This window comes from Theobroma cacao, chromosome 5, assembly GCF_000208745.1.
Source record: "Theobroma cacao cultivar B97-61/B2 chromosome 5, Criollo_cocoa_genome_V2, whole genome shotgun sequence".
Taxonomy (NCBI): Eukaryota; Viridiplantae; Streptophyta; class Magnoliopsida; order Malvales; family Malvaceae; genus Theobroma; species Theobroma cacao.
The window spans coordinates 32,186,495-32,205,636 of NC_030854.1; the positions used below are offsets into that span (position 1 = coordinate 32,186,495).

Below are 19,142 nucleotides of genomic sequence, written 5' to 3' on the forward strand. Positions count from 1 at the left end.
AATATAAGTAGTTATATTATTATCACAAAATTATAAAACTTATAAAAATTTGAGACCTAAAGCCTTTGGTTTGATGGTTTTACTTTAAAGACGACTTGGTGAATCCACTAATTTGTTTGTAATTTTATAAAAAGTAAGATCAAAGACTTCAAGTCAACGTAAATTTATCAAAAAATAATTTATATATTAATATTTAAATAATTAAAAAGAAAAAAGAGCTTCTAAGTCTTCAACTTAGAAATTAACTTCAATGGATGGTAAATAATCTTTTAAAATTAATCCCATGGAACAAGGATGGTAATGTGTTAATAATTAAAACTAATTGATGATAGGCGGAGAGATTTGACTTGAATAAAAAGCTAATCATTGACGCCAAATATTTAATTTATTTGGAATAACAAAACTCAACCCTCTCTCTCGTGTATAGGTCCGTCCAACACTAACAACTGACATAAGCGGATCTAAGAGGTGAACAGGCAATAAGTGACAAAAATATAATAACCTTGAACCCTACTATGTTAAATTTTTAAGATAAATTTATTACTTGACACGTACTCGTGTGCCCAAGATGAAAACAAACAGGAGTATAATAAAACTGAAATTGAATTCTTTAAATAAAAAACATTCACGCATTAATATGCATTTATTATTAACTTAAATATTTATCTACCTCGGAATTCTCAACTTATTGGCAAAAGAAGCAACAAACTATACTTTACCTAAGGGTGACTTCTTGGAGGAAGACAACATAATGATACGATAGGAACATCCAGTCTGGCTATGTCCTTTAGAAGAGTCTGTCTGGAAATTTACAAATTGACGGGCCGCCGCAGTCTGACAAAGGTAAGTAGACAATTTTCTCGCCTAATATTATTTTATCTATTAGTAATTTGTACTGTCGTTCTTGTTGTTTGGCACTTTTAAAGGTCACAAATGCTATTTATAAAAGAAAAACCGGCAAGGGATGCAAAATCAATTAGCCTATAAGAAAATAATCAAAGAAAACATAAAAATGCACCGTCACCTCTCACAGGATACTCTGGTTGCTGTGCCGGCCACTGTCGTTTGGGATGTATACTGTGGTCTCAAGCTCGGAAGGCTTGTCGACAAGCTGCTTCGGGACGTTGTTGGAAGGGTGAAAGTGATTGAAGGTAATGGAGGTGTTGGAACACTTATCAGACTCACATTTCCACCAGGTACTGGCTATAGTATTTGAATTATAGATTGTCCATGGCTTGGACTTTTGGTAATTTAATGTTTCTCCAATAAATTCCTTGTGAGTAGTCCTGTAAATGGTTATATAATAGAAAAATTCACAAAAATTGATGATGAAAACCGAGTTAAAGAAACTGAAGTCATTGAAGGAGGGTAAAAAGCTCTTGGATTTGATCTTTTCCGTGCTTGCTTGGAGATACTGGAGAAAGATTCCCAATCATCTATCATCAGGTCATCGATAGAGTATGAAGTAGATGACAAGCTTGCAGAAATTGCTTCGCATGTGAGTATCAAGCCACTGGAAATAATTGCCGAACCCATTGGGAAACATCACATTGAAAAGAAAACGACTCACCTGCAGGAATCTTTTCCAACTACGTTAAGATTCCAATTACGTTTTAAGCAATTAAAATAAAGAGCCTTGAATTAATCTTCTTGATTAGTGAATATGGTGCAAGAAGCAAGATGTTTCTTTTTTTGTTTAATTAAGATCGATGTGCTTCATAATAATATCAATTGAGTTGATGACTATACTATTTTTGCTGTTCGGTTTTATTGGTTAATCAATATAGATGTATTGTGATGATTTCCTGATGCTATGTGTCACGAAGTACGCTCTTTCGTCTAAGTATGTGATAGTTCGTGTAACATTTGAGTGGACGCTTTCACGCAAGTCAGTTAATACTCGGTTGTATCTATTCCAACATTAATAATAACAACAAATTAAATTAAAAGAATCCGTATTAAAATCAAAAGACATATCGAATGCTATATATGTAATTATTTAGTTATAAAAAGAAAAAATATTTTATTAATATGAAATTAAGTATAAAGAGACCAAAATATGCTACCCTTGGGTCATAGGGGTAGCCTTAAATGATTCGCTATAAACATACCTTTACCAGTGAGGTAACTTAATAATCCGTCGACTGCTCACCTCCTATAAAGAGTTTATAAAATTTTACAAATATTCTACTAGTAGCCATTACAATACTTGAAATGAGGACATTCTTTTCCTAAAAGGTCTTTCTCCTAAAGACTTAACAAGTATTTTTTCAAGTGCCACAACGAGCCATTGTATTATTTGAAAGAGGAATACTTTCCTTACAAGTACAAAAAATTCAATCTCATAGATAACTATATCCTATAATTGTCTGATACAAGGTTGGCTCATGACTTTATGAGTGTGAAAATTTTTATCACTTAGGTGTAAATCAATTAGTTAAGGTTTCATTACTATGTGTTTTACTTTAAAAGAAGAACTAGCACAGTAGGGTTTGAGGCAGCTATAGTATGGGATGTCTACCGTAGTCTTGATCTCGAAATGCACGCCGATGAGCTGCTAGGAGATGTTGTCGGCAAGGTGGAATTTGTGGAAGGAGATGGAGGCGTTGGAAGTATTGTAAAGGTCACATTCCCTCTGGATAAACATGTGAATCTAAGATAAATGCTTCCCCAAATCACAATTAACTGCACACATATATACATTGTTATTTCATATGTAATTAGAAAAACAAAATCTGAAAAATTTTATGTATTTTAATACGTGTAGATTAGAACTCTATATTGTTCTTAAATTAATTATATCTCTATTATATTTTTATTGGGACATATACTTCTATGATTCGATTAAAGTACTCAAAAAATTATAGACAATCAATGGAAATTTTCACTTAAGAGTTTTCGAGAAAAAAAAAGTTGATTGAGAGAAAGATAGAGAAAAAACAATTTCTTTCTTGAATTAATTAATTTTGACTTTCAATACCGTTATTCATCAAAGGTTACCGCTATTTATCAAACAATCATATTATTCATCAAAAGTGATCCCTTTTGAGTTTTGAATTAATAGACACTTTTTATCAAAAGCTATTACCTTTGAGTTTTGTTTTAATAGGCACATAATTATTAATCTCCTTCCAAATAGTTTTCAAAAGCAATTTGTTTTGTACTACATGGATAAGACTCCTCTCAACTTTAACTTTCAATTTAATAGGACTAATTTCCTTAACAATCCCCTACTTAGATTGTAATGTTGAAGAAAATCAAATACTAGTAAATATCATGCATAAAAGAAAGATGTCTTTCAGCTTGAATCTTCTCGTAGTGTGAAATGTAGAGTTTTGACGAAATAAGTTGTGTCTTAATAGATTAAACTTAATCTTATTATTAAAATAGAAATTACCACACACTCGATATTATCTAATTTTGTTAGACGCTCATTGATAGTTTTAGCACTTATTAAGTCATGTGCTACATCTTAGTGTTTGATGAACATTTTCAAAAGTTGACCCTTTTATTTTTGTTAGAAGTAGCACCACTCCTACGTTCATATAGGGAAGGTTCCATTTAAGCCTTTGTTAATTTGACACACACCTTACAATTGAATCTGATTAAGAGTACGACACTCATCTTCCATTATATGAATGTTTTAGCACTAAAAGATTAAATTGAAATCTTAGAGCTTTTTCCATAATCACTTATCACTAACTTGTTTTACCAATTAAACCTTTGAATCAATGGTACTGCTCGAGAAAAGGTTTAGTTTCCATTATTAGTGAATACTGACTCTAGGCAAAAGGGTTTTTTGCCCCAGACAACATCTTTCTAGCGATGTCTCTAGTAAGTCATTTAGTAAAAAGATCTACCAAATTATTAGGGTGATGGTTGGTACTTTACAATACAATGTGATTATAATGAAGATAATATTATAGTTTTTGGTATATAAACAAAATAATAATTAAAATTCAGGAACTTTACAAGTAATTTGCTAGGAATGTAATAATGTTAATTTTCAGAATTACCTCTATTTATTAAAATACAAATTAATATAGTTGTATTTTTTTGTTGTTAATTTTTATATTATATCATCTCTTAAATTTATTTTTAACGTCATATTTTTTATTTTCATATATTATTATAATTTTATATATTTTATTTTAATTTCTTTTTCTTGTAAAAATAATATAAATTTTATTGACAATTACTATCCACCATTCAATAGAGAATGGCTATTGAGAGTAACAAAAAGTAGACATCTTTCAAAATCCATAAATATATTAACAAAAACAAATTATAACGTTACAAAATGTCTTTAACAAAGTGACAAAATTCAAAGGTAAAAATATCTTTAAAAATATTATAGAGTGCAATGCAATTTGATTGCTTTGGTATTGGACTGTAATCACATTACACTCATTAGCTGTAATGTGATTGCATTGCAATCTTATATTGTAGTAATTTGATACAAAACAAATATTACAATGTAATTTAAATGGACACATTACAAGGAATGTACTTCCACATCATTTATATAAAAAGTTATATATATATATATTGAAAGGGTGAATCAATATATGATGACTTAAGAAACTTACAAAAATGTACCTAAGAGGTAGCATTTAGCACAACGCTGGCTACAAAAACCTTACCAACATGGCTGCATCAAAATAGAAAAACAGAACTTGGAAACTGATTGCTTAACCCTTAGTACCATTACAACCAACTAATGCCAGACAATCCCCAAAACAAAAACAAAAGTAATGCTAGCAACCAGAATAAAACATCTGTATAGGAAAGAAAAAGATCCCCCAAGACTATACATACTCCGCATAAACAGAAAACTCATGAAGACACCAAAAACAAATTTCGTTCCCATTGAATACCTTCCTTGGCCAAAGAATCAATAGCTTCATTAGCTGACTTTCGGATATGGTTAATACGCCAATTCCTAACCTTGGACAACTGGTTAGAAAGTTGAATAACATGACTTCTTAGCCTCCATGGAGCATTACTTGGGTCTTGGATCCATTTTACCGCGTTGATCGAATCAGTTTCAATCCACAAAGCATGAGAGGAGCACCAAATCAAAGCCACATAAAAAAGAACAACATCTTTGATAGCCAAAATTTCAGCCATATTCGAATCAGACCAACCAATAACCTTAGAGAAAAACAGCAAGAGTATTACCATTGTGATCCCTTAAGATCCCACCGATACTCGAATGACCTAGATTTCCACTGGAGGCGCCATCGGTATTACATTTAAGGGCACCTTTAGAAGGTTTCGTCCATTCCTGACATCGTTTCAAAGCTTCTAATCTTTTTGGAACAATGCCTGCAGAACGGAGACGAGCTAGGTCACCAATAGAAGGATTAGAATCCGGTCATTTTGCCTTAACCCACCATGCCACCCTTACTTTTATGAGTTCCATGATCTGCTCACTGTCCCACATTTTTCCACTAAAGACAACATCATTTCTCGCACACCTGATGCACCAAATAACGGCATACCATGCCAAATTATTATTATTTTTTTTTTAAATTGAAATTCTTTCATGAAGCTTTGAAAGAAAGAATGCTAAAGTAAGTCTAGTCCTATATTTTAGGCCCGATTCTCTCCTTCGCATACTAACTTCTATGGGAAAACACAACTGTGACATAGACACTGTATCAGGAGGACATCCTGTTTACATAGCTCCCAGCATTAAGTAGCTTGCTTGCCAACACCACTCTTACAAAAGAGATAGAAATTGTGTAATAAGAGTAAGATATTCACACCTTAACCTAATTCATGTAATGTTGTTTGAATTAAATTTATTTTTAATTTATAATTTTAAACATTTAAAATTTTAAGTTTTATTTGTATAATATCTATAAAAACACTTAACTTATTTAAAAAAATTCAAATAAATTTTTATTTTTTTATTATATTCAATCAAACGGTTATATTTTAATTTTTTTTAAAGACAACATCCATTTGCATTTGCTTTGCCCGTAAGGTACAACTAATTCCCATAAATAAGAACCAGATATTTCATGGGCCTAAGCACTTTTTGTTTCTTGGTGAATAATGAGCCTATAGATCCATCCAAGCCGTTTACCATTTCCTATGAAACGAGAAAAAAGTGCAGCAAAAACTGGCTTGTCTAATGAAGCCCAAATGCCTCGTTTCGGTATCTGATGAACCCCTTATTGCCCGCAATTTATTGGTCCCTTGTACATATTCAGTAAAAATGACCCACATTTCCTCCGCATTCTCCTGTATGACCCCCACCCACACTCTAAGCCATTAGCTTATCCAGCAAAAACTGTTATATTTTTATTTTAAATTAAATAAATTTTTATGATTAATTAATTTAGTTAAAATATTATTTATCATTTTATGTCACGTGATACTAATGTAATATACTAATATATCATAATGAATGATGATATAACATATTGATATGGTATAATGATTTGATTATGTGACATTTTTTATCTTCCATATCAACTCACGTTAGCACCATAGGAAAATAAAAGAAAAAGTGACATTTTGTCTAGCAGTAATTAGTTAACCATTAATTATAAGAGATTGTTTGATCTAAAATAAAAATATAGAGATTTGAGTGAGTAAAATAAAATAATAAAATTTTATTTAAATTTTTTATAAATAGTTCAAGAGCTTTTCGAGTAATATACTTTTTTAGTCTTATACACGTGCATATATCAATTTGTGCTTGTTTACATAATTTGAGTTATTTACCAATCATAATTTTTTATATATAGATAACACAGAAACAATAAGCATAAAAACCTACTTCTATCCTTATTTTCCCCTTATTGTACTATATAGCATTGCTTTTGCTGTATAGTATAATATAATTGAGGAAATGTTACCACATTTTATAAAAAGTGACCTTACATTTTCTCCTTCAAAACTAGAATTTTCTCTTTTGAAGTTTCAAAAAAAAGGGGAGTTTGATTAAGAGAAGACAGAGAAGGAACAATTTTTTTCTCTTAAATTAATTAATTTTGAGTTTGAATGAGCGAATAGCCGATGTTTACACCACCGACAATCTTCTTCGAGAAAGTTAAAGGCGTTGAGAGTCTTGCCATACCGGAGAAAATATGATTAGAAACTAGGGACAGATATTGACCAAACCAAATAGATGTTTAACTAGAATACGTTAGATACATAACCAGTAAGTTCGGTTAATTTTGACCACAAGTTTCATATAAAAAAGGTTAGCTCATTGGAAGGAAAAATTGTTCACGGCATCCTTTTCTTCTTCATCCATATCTGCTGTCGTTTAAAATTTGGCGGTGTCCTGGACATGACCATCCCATCATTTAAATCCATCAAAAATCCTGAAGCTATAGTTTCCAACAGTGGGGCTTTCCAGTAGGGAATTTTTAGCCTTGCTAATCCAGAAGCTATACGGTGGCATCAGGCTAAGCTCGACCTTAGCTTTTAGATGAGCAGGCCCGGTCTGCTCGGTTCATCAACAACTTTTATTAAAAAAAAATAATATTAAATTACTTATTATTAAGTCAAATATTGAATATAATTAATCAAATACTCAATATATATACATGCACATATAATTGGTCAAATAAATCTTTGGAACTATATTAGACCAACATTCTTTTAATAAAAAATATATAAGTACACACTTCAAATATAATTAATTGACTAAATCTTAACAAATATAATTAATCAATCAACTGACAAAATCAACAAATTAGTATGCGGTGAAAAAATTCTAATACGAAATTGAACCAAATTTGTAAAAGCATGGTCTTACTTTCTATTTTGTCTTAATCCAATCTTGACTCTTCCTTTTTTTTTTTTTGAAGCATTCGTCTTGACTCTTGAGTTAATTTGTTTTTATAGTTGAAATTTCCTAAAGCCGTATGCTTATAAATCGCCTGCAACAAACTTTATTATTGCGATATAATGGCTCCAATAAATCTCTAGAACTATATTAAAACAACATTTTTTAAATAAAAAATGTAAACATATATATAAGTATATACTTCAAATATAATCAATTGAATAAATCTTAACAAATATAATTAATCAATTAATCAAGACATAACGTTTTCAAAAGCTCTTGTACTATTTAATAAAATACAAATAATATCTTTATTTTTTATTATATTCCATGTACTTTTATATTTTGATTCAAATAGCAGTTGACTAATTGTGATTAGTTAAAATATCATTTATCTTTTTTATACTAATGTGATATTAATGTGGATGATAAAAAATATCACGTGATCATATTATCATACCACATCAATATTACATATCATTATCCATTGTGTCATGTTAGCACCACATCCCATAGAATAACAAGTGATATTGTGACTAATAGCAGTTACTCAATTATTAGTTATAATAACTTATTTGATCTAAAATATAAATATAAAAATTTGATTGACTGTAATGAAAGAATATAAACTTATTTAAAATTTTTTAAATAGTTTAGAAATTTTTTGAAATATTATGTATATCATCAATCAATTAACAAAGGAATCAACAAATTAGTATATAATAAAAAAAGCTCAAGTTGAACTAAATCTACATAAATACATACATACATACATACATGTTATTTTGTCCTAGTTCAACTTTTAGAAGTATCCAATAATTTAGATTTAATTACTAACGAACAATTATTGAAAACTACATAAAAGAATATATATTTTGGTAAGTACTAGTATTAAAACGTACTTAAGTGTTTGATTCATTAATTAGTGTAAGATCTTCTGTTTAAAGAATAGAATTCGTATCTTCTTTCCTCAATTAAAAAAAAAAAGAAGTATTTGTGCTAAAATGAGTAAAATCACTTGTGATCTACTCATATTTAGCTTGTTTTAATCAAAGTGACGAGTTTACTGAAATTAAATCGAAAAGTAAAACTATTACTTTAAATTTTGTGAAAGTCTAATCCAGATAGATAAAGTGAGATAAACAAAGAGAGTATTCATATGGATTAATATTATCACTAACACAAAATTTTTGGACTTAAATATATACAGCATTAAAATTTTCAAAGGTTTTGTCTTAACAAGAACTTGAAGCTACATAAAAAAAGGGTCATGCTACTGTCGTAACGTGCGGATTCAGGAACTCGACCGTCAGACGAGGGCGAAAATTAAATTGTTTAGGAGCCGCCACTAATCTTTTTTATTTAGGTGTGATTGATCATCTATTAACGCGATTCTAATCTATGAAGTCCTAAATTAATTTTAAATCCGTTGAAAGAACAATAACTGATTCTTCTCAAATCCGACTGCCTTTTAGAGGCCTTCATACCCTGTAATGATAGACTGGGGAAGGGGCTGAGCACACGCTCAGTCCCTTCCTATTCATTCATCATTTCATTTTTTTTTATTTTATTTCATCATTTTTTTATTTTTTTTATTTTTTAGTTTTTTTTTTTAATTTTTAATTTTTTATTTTTTAAAACTGGTTTCTACAGCTACCTGCTAAGGGCCATAACTTGGGATTGATTTGGGTTGAATTTGGACACGAATTTGTAGTCTCGAGTTCGATCTGATTTGATTTAATTGAATTAAATTATTTAAAAATATATTATTCTTTAATTTTAATTTTAAAATATATTTTTATTATTTTAATACTAAAATAATATGTAAACCAAGGAGCCGTATAAGAATTTGATTGCCTTTTGAAAAAGAAAGCACATGGGCTCCGTACACCTTTATTACACAGCCGGTTGCGTGTCTAATTTGTTGATATGGTCGAAATTTCCTAAAGCCGTATCCTTATAAAAACGGCTGCAACAAATTTATAATCTTACAATAGGAAGATTTCAAAAGAAACTAGCAAAGTAGGAGGAAAAAAATGCGCGGCCATCTATCACAAGATACGGTGGTAGAGGTTCCGGCAGCTGTACTATGGGATGTCTTCCGTAGTCTCCAACTCGCGAAGCTCGTCGATGAACTGCTAGGAGATGTTGTGGGCAAAGTGGAAGTTGTCCAAGGTGATGGAGGCGTTGGCACTATTTTAAAGATCATATTCCCTCCAGGTAAACATGTTTAAGTATATATATGTACAATTTTTTTTTCAATGATTTTTGAATTTTGGAACTTGAGTAACACTGCTATGCTCATCTTTTTGCTTAAGGGCAAGGAGCTTTAAAACTCTTTCTTGTGAATTAGGCTTAGACATAGGATTCATCTTCACCGCTGGTGACTTGAATTCTTATTAAATTTCTAAGTTTAGTTAGAACCATAATAATATATGCAATTGCACGTTATACTTTTGTGTTTTTTATTTCCTTAATATCGGTGACTGATTTATGATATTGAAATCCTTTTAGGAACTCCTGGACCTGGTTATATGAAGGAAAGGTTCACAATAATTGATGATGAGATACGCTTGAAGGAAGCAGAAACCATTGAAGGAGGATTCAAAGATGTTGGATTTGATGTTTATCGAATGCGCTTGCAAATACTTGAGAAAGATGCTGAATCATCTATTGTCAGGTCATCAGTGGATTATGAAATAGACGATAAGCTTCAAGAACTGGCTTCTCAAGCGACTACCAAGCCTATGGAAATATTGGCAGAAGTCGTCGGCAAATATCTCAAAGAAAAATTGAACTCCACTAAATAGGATATGTGCTATGCAACTACATTGTCTTTGATTCAACCTAAAGGTCTTGGTTTTTCCTTTTTTTTTTTGGCATTTAAATAATTATGTTGGGAAAAAAAATCTAAACTACTTCAAACTTTTATTGTAAGAGACTATTTTAAATTCTTGTTAAAAAAGTTGTGTATATATACATACCTATGTTAAAAAAGTTCCGTTATTCAATATATAATTTGAATAATGAAACCTATAAGAAATTAAATAACGTTGGTTTGTTATATTAATAAATTAAAAAATATATTTTAAAAAATTCATATAATACTGTGCAACTATTTTTAGTCAAATGGTGGGATACTTTTCATTAAGAAAAAGTTAGAAAAGGACAAAGGTGATGATGGCCACGGCAAATGGACAAAGGCAAGCCATTTAAATTTCTAGTAAAAGGTCATTCATATATATATGCCTTTTTCCCCACAAATGCATCACTGGGATTTGAGTAGCCTATACAACCCAGGGTGTCCAAGTTCAGAATTCGAAAGTTTTCATCCTTTTCATTGTCTATCAAAGCATGACTTCCACATTTTCATCAAAATCTCACAGTATTGTTGTATATGTTTTTGAATTTAGTCTATAAATAACATATTCATTCTTATTCACCATCCAAAACCTTTTCAGTATAATTATATTGACTAGTGGTTCGAGACACTGATAGTAAATAATATTTATAAAAATAATTTTAACATTTAATAATGTAATTAATCATAAATATATTTGGAGATGACATCAATTCTCAATGATGAAAAATATTTCTAATATCTTTAGGTTTTAGGTTTTAGATTAAACTATTATTATGTATAAGTTTAATTTTCTCTCGGTTCATTAATTTGTTGTAAACCAAACCCTAACTATTAGTAAATTAGAAATGAAGTCCATTTTTTAAAAATTGAAATTAAAAAGGAAAAAGGCCCTGGCCCTAGTTCTTGAATTTAGAAATTTCAAACATACCGCATTAACAATAAAAGGAAAAAGTTACTACTATCTTGTTTGAACAAACTAAGAATGGTAATTTTTTAATCATCTAACTTAAAATTAATTGATAATAAATATAAAGATTTAATTTGAATAGAAAATCACATAAAATTTAATATTTAATTCAACATTTCCTCTCATGTGTAGACTCAACACTAATAATTAAAATGATTGAGTCTACCACGAGAACAGCACATAAAGAGGCGAAAGTAACAAGAGCATAAAAAACTTGAACTCTAACTAAAATTTTGAATGAGTATTCGACTTGAAACAAATTGACACAAGTATGTAGAGATAATAAACTTATGATTTGATATGTGTTTCATGTCTCAAGATAAGAAACCTAACTTGGGGCATGGACTTTGCACATAGTAATAACAAGCTTATCAAGGAGGGGCCCATGAACGAGCAGTACCTACTCCAGTATTTATTATAAATTTTTAAAATAGATGTTTAATTTAAAGTTAATTGATAATTAATCGGTAAAATTTTTTATTCTATTTATGTGTTTAAAATATTTAAAACTCAACAACTGTGAAATTTTTAAGTATAATTTTAATAGTAAATTTGAATAAACTTATAGATTAGAACTCTTTTTCACCTTTTTTAATCAAGATTACTTGCACCAAAATCTAAACTTATCGAAGAAAGAAAAAATAAAGATTACCTACGTGGAAGTCCCTTCTTGAAAGAGACAATCCAATGGTAGGAGTAGGACCATCCGGATCTCTAGGGAAAAAGGATCTTTTCCGGCCAAACATAGTAGACTCTATCTAGAAACCTACAAACAAGGGGCCGGTGCAGTGCCTTGGTGTATTTTTGCTAATTGTCGTTGTTTTGGCTCCTTTAAAGGTCACAATAGGCTATATAAATATACCGGCAAGGGATGCGAAATCCATAAGCTTATAAGAAAATAATCAGAGAAACAAGCACAGCATAAAAATGCACGGTCATCTCTCACAGGATACTCCGGTTGCTGTGCCGGCCGCTGTCGTTTGGGATGTATACGGTACTCTCGAGCTCGGAAGGCTTGTCGACAAACTACTAGGGGACGTTATTGGAAGCGTAGAAGTGATTGAAGGTGATGGAGGCGTTGGAACTCTTGTCAAAGTCACATTTCGGCCAGGTACTAGCTATATATAGTATTAGAATTATAGGATTTGATCTATGTGGATACTCTTTAATCATGAACTATGAAAGGGGAAGTAATAATCTATGTTTTTGACTGGTCTATGGCTTGGATTTTTGGTAACTTATTTTTTCCCATTATAAATTCCTTGTAGGAAGCCCTGTAGATGGTTATATGATAGAAAAATTCACAAAAGTTGATGATGAAAATCGAGTTAAAGAAACTGAAATCGTTGAAGGAGGGTACAAAGCTCTTGGATTTGATCCTTTCCGAGTTCGCTTGGAGATTCTGGAGAAAGATTCCCAATCATCTATCATCAGGTCATCGGTAGAGTATGAAGTAGATGACAAGCTTGCAGCACTTGCTTCCCAGGTGAGTATTAAGCCGCTGGAAATGATAGCAGAAGCAATTGGGAAGTATCTCCTTGAAAAGGAAACAGCTCAGATATAGGACTTTTTCCAACTACGTTTTGCAACTAGAAGAAATAAGGAATTAATAAGAAGTCCTGAATTATTCCCAACTAATGAATATTGTAAGATGTTTGTTTTCTTGTTTCATCAAGATGTGCTTCATAGTACATCAATTAATGTACAATAAGATTTGCTGGATTATTGGTCTTTGACCAAAGTTGTATGCTCATTTTCTGTTAACTTTTTGTAAAACTTTAAGAAGATAAAAAGATTAAAGGACTCGATAATTGTTTCGAAAAACTTAAGTTCGTGGTCTCCAATACAAGATGAGGATGGCAGCTTTATGTTCTTTTTATCTCAAAGGTATTTAAGGGAACAAAACAGAAAAAGAATCTTGAAGCCATCAACCAATTTTTGAGAAAATGCTGGGAAAATGCAACTTCTAAACTCCTGATCTTCAATTACATATGAATAGGCTCTTTTCCCCAGAGTTTGCTTTTTGTTTTTTTTTTTAATTCATAAAAAACTCATAACAGAGGAGAATTTATTCACCTCTGGACAAATCAAGATGATTTTGATCTGTTATTCTTTATTCAAGAATAACATTTCAAATCCTCTCCAAAAGGATCATCCTACTTTCATACAAAGCACAGCTCCCAGTTGCAAAATGATCCCAAACCCAGAAAAATCACCATGAACAAACCCAGGCAACAGCTCTGGTCAGGTCAGGGAACACCAGAAGACCTCCTGTACCTGACAACACGATGTTTCCTGAGTTTAACTCCTAACACAACCTATACAAAAGACAACACAATAAAAATCACAGTCAAAAACAATGAAAGACGGACCATAGCCCTTAGGTCCACACACATCAGCAAGGCAATCCACAGCCAACAACCATGATGGTTTGTTTCTTTTTAACAGGCATTTTCCTAGATAATCCCTGGCAGGGTTAGAATAATGGAAGGTTCAGAGAAATTTGAGTATAGATCAATATGCAGTTCACAAAAATTTGCCAGAATCAAATTATTCTATTTTGATATTTAACTTCCGCCTATGATGTGATCACCTTCCTTTAGAAAGTTCAAGGCCATGAGACTCCTGCCAAGCTAGTGGTGGTGGGTAGACAAACAGAAGTGAGTTAACGAATGGATTAAAAAAGGCTGACTACACAAAATTATTACTTGATGTATTTATCATACAATGGTGTTCATGGATATTTTACTAAAAATGATTCATTCAGATAACGCAAAGTTCTAACAACTTTGCATAATTTAATACCATAATAAATCAAGAGTATGCAAACAAAAGTCAAGGGACAGTTGGTCATGGCATCCTTTCAGTACATTCATCAATTCAGCCTGTATGCAAGTCCTGCATGCTCATGAAAAACAAAGATTATGGGAATAATCAGATGCTCAATGTTATTGGTTCTTCATCTATCCTGTTATAGTTTAGAATTTGGCACTGCCCTGGATACTACCACTTCATCTAAATCCATCAAGGATCCTGAAGCTATAACCTCCAGCAATGGTGCTTTCAGATTGGGATTCTTTAGCATTGTTAATTCTACCAGTAGCTGCGTGGGGGTTTGGTACAGTATTGGCCGTCCTGAAAATTCTGTTATTTGGGTAGCCAACAGGGACAAACCTCTCAAAGATAACTCTGGAGTTGTCATGATATCCGAGGATGGCAATCTTGTTTTGAAAGGTCAGAAGGAGATTCTTTGGTCGTCAAATGTCAAAAATCGGGCAGCCAATGTAAGTGCTCAGGTTTTAGACTCTGGAAAGCTTGTGTTGCAAGATAACAGCACTGATGGAGTAAGTTTGTGGGAAAGTTTCCAACAACCTTCTAATGCATTCGTGCCAACCATGAGAAAGAGCTAATGCAAGAACAGGTAAGAAAGTGCAGTTGACATCGTGGAAAAGCTCTTCTAATCCATCAAATGGTAGTTTCTTTATTGGTATCGGCACTCTAAGCATTCCTCAAATCTTCATTTGGAACAATACCAGGCCATATTGGCGGAGTGGTCCTTGGAATGGTCAGATCTTTATTGGCATGCAAGTAAAACGTAATTAGTCCCTTTTTCTTGATGGAATTAATCTTGTGGATGACAAAGAAGGTAACTTCTATGTCACTTATGCTGCTACACAAAAGTCTGTCTTGTCACATTTACTCCTGGACTCGCAAGGAAACTAACAAGACGAGGTTGGGATGAAGGGAAGAGGGATTGGAACATTTCGTGGTCTTCACAGGAAACTGAGTGCGATGTTTATGGCAAGTGTGGGGCATTTGGAAGTTGCAACTCTGAAAACCCATCAATTTGTAGCTGTTTGAAAGGGTTTAGCCCAATAACATGGAGGAATGGAACAGGGGAAATTGGACTATCGGATGTGTGAGGATTAAATCTTTGCAGTGTGAGAGAATAAACAGTGGCAATGAATCTGGCGGAGAAGATGGGTTTTTGAAGCTGGAGAGAACCAAAGTGCCAGACTTTGCAGAGTGGTCAGCTACCCTGGAAGACAAATGCAAAGACCAGTGCCTGAACAATTGTTCCTGTATTGCTTACGCATATGATCCTGGTATTGGTTGTATGTCATGAAGCCAAAACTTAAGTTGACATACAGAAATTCTCCAACGGGGGGATCGATCTTTACATTCGCCTGGCACACTCAGAACTGTTTTTTTGAAAATTAATTGGATTTCATTATCAGAAACCAAGAATAGGTTCCTTGGAGAACAAAAGAGCACCTGATTTTAAGATGCTATGCCTTGATCAGCATATCATCTCAAAATCTTGTCATCTTGCCTAAAGAAAACCAGCTTACAAAGAACCCCACAAAAACCCCTATCATCAATATACAAAAAACAAAATCAGAAACAGCAAATAGCCTCAATAAGAAACCCCACGCCTCCCTGTGCAAAAGTCATTCCTGAAGGGAGAACCAGCAAGCTTGCAATCTGATCATAAACTCAGGGCCTCATATTATTAGTTTGTGACTGCATTTTTAGAATCTGACTCAATTATTAGTTTGTGAGTCTGGCTCCATTTTGAAGCGGCAAAGACCAAGAAAGCTTCCCTAATTGCCCTGACTTTAGCGAGGCTTGCATCACCAACTCCTATTGTTTTTGAGAAAATAGCTTTAATCCGCCCATCACTATCTCTCAACACTCCCCTAATCCCCACATCCCTAGGGCAGCCTTGTGCTGCCCCATCAACATTAAATTTCATCTGACCTGTGGCTGGTTTGCTCCAATCATTTACAGCCCTTTTTTCTTTCGTCTTGCTCATTATTTTTCCTAGCGTTGGGTCTTGATAAGTTTGCAGCACCATACCATAATCTTGAGGCCATTTGGCCTTTGCCCATGTTGTAACTCTCAACTTGCTTAATTCGTAGACCTTATCAGCATCCCATACAACCCCCTTAAACACCATCTCGTTCCTGTGGAGCCATACAGACCAAGCTATAGCATAGAAAGCCATTCTCCAAACTTTGTACTCCCCCCTTTTGACTTCAGTTTCATTCCACATGGAGAAAAAGTTGATCATGTTGTTAGGAGCAGCCCATCGAGCACCCCATTCCCACTTCCATTTTGACCACACTTTCCATGTCTCTATGCAGTGCATAAAAAGAAGTTTAACTGTTTCATGCTCCTTATGACACAAAACACATACAGCTGAATCGCTTGTCATGAGACCTCGCCTAACTAGTTCTTGTTTAACTGCCACCTTCTCTTGTAAAAGCTGCCAACAAAACACCTCAATTCTAAATGGTGCAAGGTTGGACCAGATCTGCTTGCATGCTCCTCTATTGCTGTTGGTAACTGGTATTACTTACTTGCAAAAGGATTGGACTGTGTACTTTCCCGAGGCAGTTTTCCTCCATACTATTTTGTCCTCCATTTGCTTGCATAAGTGATATTCCTCCACTGTGGCTTTGAAATGGTTTCATTAAGCCTCTTCCCATCCAAACGGCATTCTCCTGAGTCCAATGTTCCACACCCATTTATCTTCTTCCCAATACCCATACTCATTAATATGCCCTCTTTTGTTCGTGGCCAAAGCATACATCCTCGGGTAGGTGTCCTTGAGGATTCCCTCCTCTATCCACCAATCAGTCCAGAAAAGTATGTTTTTGCCGTCCCCTGCTGCTAATTGTAAATTAGACTTAACCTGCAAAAATACTTGTTAGTAGGCATGAGAGGTTTTAAAATGTTTTTCCAAATAGTGGAAAATTTCCTGTTTGTGTTTATATCGGGTAAGAGACTGGTATGACTACCTCCTATTTTTTCCACAATAACCCTCCTCCATAAACTGTTTTTTTCACTCCCATACCTTTACGCCCATTTGTTTAAAAGAGCCCTATTTTTTATCTCCAAGTCAATAATTCCCAAGCCCCCATCCTCCTTATATCGACTCACTTTGTCCCACCCCACATAATGGATCTTACATTTTTCATCCACCCCACCCCACAAAAACCTTCTCTCAATTTTTTTCCAGCTTATTCTTAACACCTTTTGGTAGCTGAAAAATGGACATATAAAAAATAGGGAGACTTGCAAGGACCGACCGGAGTAAAGTGACCTTTCCACTTATTGTTAGCACCTTTGCCTTCCATCTTGCCAACCTAGCCTCAAATTTCTCAATAATAGGATTCCACATTCTAACAGAGTTTTGTTTGGCTCCGATCGGAAGTCCCAGATACACAAAAGGTATTTCTCCTATTCTACAAGCTATACTTTCTGCCTTCCTTTTCCATGTTTGATTATCCACTCCTATTCCCATCACCTTACTCTTGTAGAAATTAATTTTTAACCTCGAAATGAGTTGGAAACATCTCAATACTCTTTTGGCAATGCAAAGATTCTCAACTTTCGATCTACAAAAAACCATGGTATCATCGGCAAATTAAAGGTGTGAGATTGAGAGGCTGTTGTTACCGATTGGTACGAGTTGAAAAATATCGAGAGCTTCACCTTTGTCCATGAGTTGACTAAAAGCCTCCGTAACAATGTTGAAGAGAAAAGGAGAGAGTGGGCAACCCTGTCGAAGTCCTCTCTCCATCCTAAAAGGATCCGTAGCAACTCCATTAACAAGCACTGAAATTTTCGTTGATTGAAGACAGCCCCTCATCCACTTTCTCCACCTTTCCCCAAATCTCATTTTTTCCATAATAAACTGGAAGAATCCCCAATCTACACTATCGTAGGCTTTTTCAAAGTCAACTTTCAAAAGAAAGGCTCCCTCTTGTCCCTTTTTCAGCAGATCAATAACTTCGTTTGCAATGAGAGCACAATCCATAAGCTGTCTTCCTTTTACGAAAGCAAACTATTTCTCTCCAATGACTTCACCAATGACCAGTCGGAGCCCATTAGCTAGAAGCTTTGCCACAATCTTGTATAAGCTCCCTACAAGACTAATTGGTCTAAACTCTGTGATGATGCTTGGATTAGAGACTTTTGAGATTAGCGTAATGAAAGAGTTATTCAATCCCTCTTCAAGCTGTCCTTTTTCCCAAAAATCCTCTAGACACGTCATAACCTTTTCTTTAACCAAGTGCCATCGGTTCTTAAAAATACTGAGGTTGAAGCTGTCTGGCCCAGGCACTTTTTCTCCATCACAACTGCATATAGTCTCCCATACTTCTTCGCTGGAAAAACCTTTTTCTAAAAAATTTGATGCCTCTTCACTTAAATTTTTAAATTGGCAATGGAATTCTTTTAAAGGCAGCACTTTTCTTTTTTTGTAGAAATCAGTAAAGTACTTGGCAATCTCACTTTTGATACCGTCTAGCTCACTGATGCTTAGATTCCCCATTTGCAGATGTCGAATCATGTTGTTACGCCTTCTAACAGAGGCTATGGTGTGAAAAAATCGAGTATTACGATCCCCATCCATTACCCATTTAAAACGTGATTTTTACTGCCATTCCTTCTCTTTTTTTCTATACAAACCCCAAAGTTCAGCTCTTTTGTTC

At 33.4% G+C, this 19,142-nt stretch overlaps 2 protein-coding genes and 1 pseudogene across 2 annotated transcripts; all 3 read left to right on the plus strand.

Moving 5' to 3' along the window:
- On the plus strand, window positions 1,013-2,662 carry LOC18599536 (annotated as a pseudogene).
- On the plus strand, window positions 9,755-10,807 carry LOC18599539 (S-norcoclaurine synthase 2). The gene is made up of 2 exons (XM_018120587.1): window positions 9,755-10,030; window positions 10,325-10,807. The coding sequence occupies exons 1-2, from the start codon at window positions 9,847-9,849 to the stop codon at window positions 10,618-10,620; spliced, it is 480 nt and encodes a 159-aa protein (XP_017976076.1). The 5' UTR covers window positions 9,755-9,846; the 3' UTR covers window positions 10,621-10,807.
- LOC18599540 (S-norcoclaurine synthase 2) lies at window positions 12,350-13,404 on the plus strand. The gene is made up of 2 exons (XM_007029553.2): window positions 12,350-12,751; window positions 12,909-13,404. Exons 1-2 carry the CDS (start codon window positions 12,568-12,570, stop codon window positions 13,202-13,204), a joined length of 480 nt encoding a protein of 159 aa, XP_007029615.1. The 5' UTR covers window positions 12,350-12,567; the 3' UTR covers window positions 13,205-13,404.

What these genes read in the sequence shown, in the direction of transcription:
- LOC18599540 (XM_007029553.2), top strand. Translation starts at nt 12,568, where the DNA reads ATGCACGGTCATCTCTCACAGGATACTCCGGTTGCTGTGCCGGCCGCT. An exon ending in CAAAGTCACATTTCGGCCAG is followed by an intron (nt 12,752 to 12,908) that starts GTACTAGCTATA and finishes AATTCCTTGTAG; the next exon opens with GAAGCCCTGTAGATGGTTAT.
- LOC18599539 (XM_018120587.1), top strand. Translation starts at nt 9,847, where the DNA reads ATGCGCGGCCATCTATCACAAGATACGGTGGTAGAGGTTCCGGCAGCT. An exon ending in AAAGATCATATTCCCTCCAG is followed by an intron (nt 10,031 to 10,324) that starts GTAAACATGTTT and finishes AAATCCTTTTAG; the next exon opens with GAACTCCTGGACCTGGTTAT.